This window comes from Haemaphysalis longicornis, unplaced genomic scaffold (assembly GCF_048455015.1).
Source record: "Haemaphysalis longicornis isolate Haplotype H1 unplaced genomic scaffold, Haemaphysalis longicornis Haplotype H1 scaffold_13, whole genome shotgun sequence".
NCBI classification, from domain to species: Eukaryota; Metazoa; Arthropoda; class Arachnida; order Ixodida; family Ixodidae; genus Haemaphysalis; species Haemaphysalis longicornis.
Window position 1 is genome coordinate 69,949,666 of NW_027526233.1, and position 3,857 is coordinate 69,953,522.

Sequence of the window (3,857 nt, forward strand, 5' to 3'; positions counted from 1 at the left end):
AGGTCCCGGCCATAGTCCGGGGTTTCGGCACCAAAAAATGTTGAGCCACGAATGCTGAAAAGCGAAACTCAAGGCGAAGAAAACTGTTTATTGGCGTTGCAACTAGCTTCCGAACCGTCCCCTGCTAAAGGGACGAGCTCTCGTCCCTTTCACTACTGCTTCGTCGTCTTCATGGTCGGAGGAGGCAGCGGGTCGAGGGATTGAACAGCGCGGTTAGTGAGTTCGTGCGCACGAGCGTGTGCGGTTTCATTGTGGTTCTGAGCACGTGCCGACACCGTCCTGGAGTGTGCCGAAAACCACTTCATTCTTGTCCTCTTCATGAGGGTTGGTTTTCTTCGCAGTAGTTTGTCTGTTACGGAGGGAGAACCCTGCCTATGGAGGAGTTATTGACAGATTGCCTGGAATCACTCAGGACCATTGTGCAGCCTACATCTTTGCGGGTCAGCGCGATCGCCATCGCCACCTCCTGTTGTTCCTTGGGTCTGCCGCGTGCAACGCTGGCAACCACTTGCAGGTTGCCCTCGGCGTTGACCACCGCCACCACGAAGCCACATTCGTTGCAGTATTCTGCTGCATCGACGTAGCGGGCTCCAGCGTCCCGAGCGTGGAGCTCCGCCATCCGCCTTGGCGCGTGCTCGCCGCGTGCCCTCGTTGTACCCCGGCTGCATGTTGCGCGGGACTGCATCCACCTGGATTTTCTGTCTGGTGTCTCCACATAGCGGCCTATTGGTTCCCTGCTCTTCATGGTAGTTGTAACCGAGCTTGTCCAGGATTCTTCTGCCTGCTTCGATTATGGTTAGTTTCTCTAGCTGCACCACCCGTTGGGCCTCGATGACTTCGTCTAAGCTGTTGTGTACGCCCAGGATTAGCAGTCGCTCGGTACTTGTGGATTCGGGTAGACCGATAGCCGTCTTATACGCCCTTCGGATGAGCGATTTCAGCTTTTTCTTCTCGTTGGTTTTCCACTTGTGAAACGCCGCCACGTATGTTATGTGGCTCCTGACGAATGACTGCACTAGTCGTATGGGGTTCTCATCGCGCAGCCCCCTCTTCCTCTTCGAAACTGGTTTCATGAGCCGAATGGCGATGGCCGCCTTGCCGGCGATCTTCGCCATTGTTCCCCATTGTTGCCTTTCTCGTTGAGAAGCATGCCCAGTACTCTGATTTCGGATACCCTGGGGATCGCCGACCCGCCGTGGGTGTAGATCTTAATCTCGTCTTGGTCTCTTCGTTGTTTACGCTGACTGTCTTCGAGCTTGTACAAAAGCAGCTCAGACTTGCTCGGTGAGCATGTCAGGCCAGTGCCCTCGAGGGTCCCCTCGACAGTCCTGACTGCTTTCAGCAGGAACCCTTTTACTTGGGCGTCGCTACCTCCTTTGACCCACTTGGTGATAGCGTCGGCATATATCGTATGCTCGAAGTTCTCAACATCTGCGTGCTTGTGGGCGACCCTCAGGTTGAACAGGAGCTGCGAGATCACTGACCCTTGAGGCGTACCTCGGCTTCCGATCTCCTTGGCTTCCGTCTCGACGTCTCCGGCGATGAGCGCCGCCGTTCGCCCCGTCGGAAAGCTCTTGGTATACTCGTGAGACCTTTTGCCCATGTCCACCCTCGAAACTTGCTCTTGTATTGCCGAGTGGTTTACGTTATCAAAAGCTCCTTGTAGGTCGAACCCAAATACAGCCCTGGTGTCTCGGGTGTCCCTGTCGATGGTTAGGTGTCTCAGCTGGAGCATGGCGGCTTGTGTGCAGAGAGGCCGTCGGAACCCAATCATCGTTGTGAGGTCGTTGTCTTCGAGGTAATCTTGCCACCGTGCCATGAGGACGTGCTCGAACATCTTGCCCCCACAGGACGTCAATGAGACTGCTCGGAGGTTATCTATATTTGGCGATTTGCCCGGCTTGAGGATCAGGATCATCCGCTAGCTCTTCCATTCTTTAGGCACGATTCCCGTCTTCCAACAGTCATTGTAATATTTCGTCAGCGCTACTATCCACGCTTCGTCCTGGTTAAAGAGCGCCCTATTGGGCACCCTGTGTGATTCCGGCGCCGACCTGCTATTAAGCTCCTGCAATGCCACTCGTACTTCCGCCACACTGTTTTCTCTATATATTTTCTTGTTCGTTCTGCCTCGATAGTCGCCTGCGTGACCTTCGGCGAGTCGGGGATGTACTTCTCGAGTAGCTGCTGCACCACCGCCATCGCTCCCTTTTCTTTGATTTCCCGGTGCATAATTTTCGCTAGCCTGTCTCGTTGGTGAGGTTTCGTCATAGTTTCGTCCACGAGGTGCCAGAACAGATTCAAAGTCTTTCTATTATGCATTACAAAACTGTTGGGCATCGACAACACATAATCACTCAAGTTCACCTTTATCTTTCACCTAGCAGAATTGGGAGTTCCAAGCAGCAAAATTGACACAGAATGCAATAATGCAGCGACTATGAAAACGATTACACACATGGTGAAGGGGCGTGTTGGCTAATGAAATGAATTTTACCTAAAGTTTTGTTTACCACGCATAAAATAAAAGGTAGAAACTAGCAGGAGGAGCAAAAGTACTTTTCAAGAAAACAATCAGTGTAGTTATTTTGCTTTTTATTCAACTTACCATTTTTACGCTTTCATATTTGCCAACATTTAATTAACTGAAGGTAGCAGGCTGACAAATGTTGATTTTCCTAGCATTTAAACTCAACATTATATGCACACCTGTAGGTCTCTACACATTCTTTATGCCAGATAGACTTCTATGTATCACCCGAGACAAACTATGTCACTGCGATCGCTAACCAGCTGTAGTGTCCGCTCTCTGACACTATTTTTGAGACAAGAAATGCTTAAAAGATGGAAGAATACTAAATGTCCTAATGCGCAAGCCTTTCATGGCCTATAGAGCACAGAAACACCATCTGCCATCTCTAGCAGAAACGGCCATTTTTTATTCAAACTTGGGATGGAATGGGAATACGACACATGTGTCTGGAATGTGATCCCAGTAGGCATCTCTGTCCCCAGTGTGTTTTATGGTTCCTGGTGAAGGTTGGCCTTGTGAATGGTTTGTGGATTTTTACTTAGAAAACGTGGACAACTGGAACATGCAGCTTAATGTACAGTGATTTCACATTGCTGGGCACGTAAAGAGGGCCGACATTACAGCAAGGTTTGTAGTTGGGCAAGTTGGTACGTAACTTTAACAAAACAGCGCGAAGAATGGGACAAAGGGAAGATGACGACAACAGAAACGCTGTGTTGTCTTCATCTTCCCTTTGTCTCGTGCTTCCCGCTGTTTTGTTAAAGACGACATTACGGTAGTAACGAGAGGATACAATGAATATTGGCAAAACGAAATACCAACTCAGGTGGATTACCCAGCAACAACTACAGCTGCCATCAGAAACACTTTGCTGTTTCACCAAATCGCATTTGGCTGCAACTTCACATACACACCTACAATTCTCACGAACCCACTGGCAGATGTAGAAGCACCGCGAACATACCTCCATGGAACTCTCTTGGACATACCCATCACACGGCAAGATGCCAACGCCATACTCTAGCGAGCACGTAAACAAGCTGCAGGCGTGCGCTCGTCTGAACCTCAGAATCAGCATGAACGGCCTCACAGGCTCGATCCAGAGCCAAAGTTCTAGCTCGCTCATGCCTCTCCACTTCACAGAAGTCAGAGACATTGCTACACCGGCTGCGACTTGGAGTAGCATTGACCCGGAAGTATCTCCACACAATTGGACGCGAAGACTGCCCGAACTGCTTTCTGTGTGGTTGTCCTGAAACTATTGAGCATTTGCTTAGCGCTTATAAAACTACTCCATTGAGTAACAGAACCTTGAGGCAGCATT

The 3,857-nt window shown here is 50.1% G+C and overlaps 1 protein-coding gene across 1 annotated transcript; it reads right to left on the bottom strand.

Annotated features, from left to right (window-relative positions):
- Positions 1 to 1,069: 1,069 nt before the first annotated feature.
- On the bottom strand, positions 1,070 to 1,918 carry LOC144163885 (uncharacterized). Its single transcript, XM_077694555.1, has one exon. The coding sequence runs from the start codon at positions 1,916 to 1,918 to the stop codon at positions 1,070 to 1,072; it is 849 nt and encodes a 282-aa protein (XP_077550681.1).
- Positions 1,919 to 3,857: the final 1,939 nt, after the last annotated feature.

Excerpts from the sequence above, each read along its gene's own strand:
- LOC144163885 (XM_077694555.1), bottom strand. The coding sequence starts at position 1,918 with ATGATCCTGATCCTCAAGCCGGGCAAATCGCCAAATATAGATAACCTC.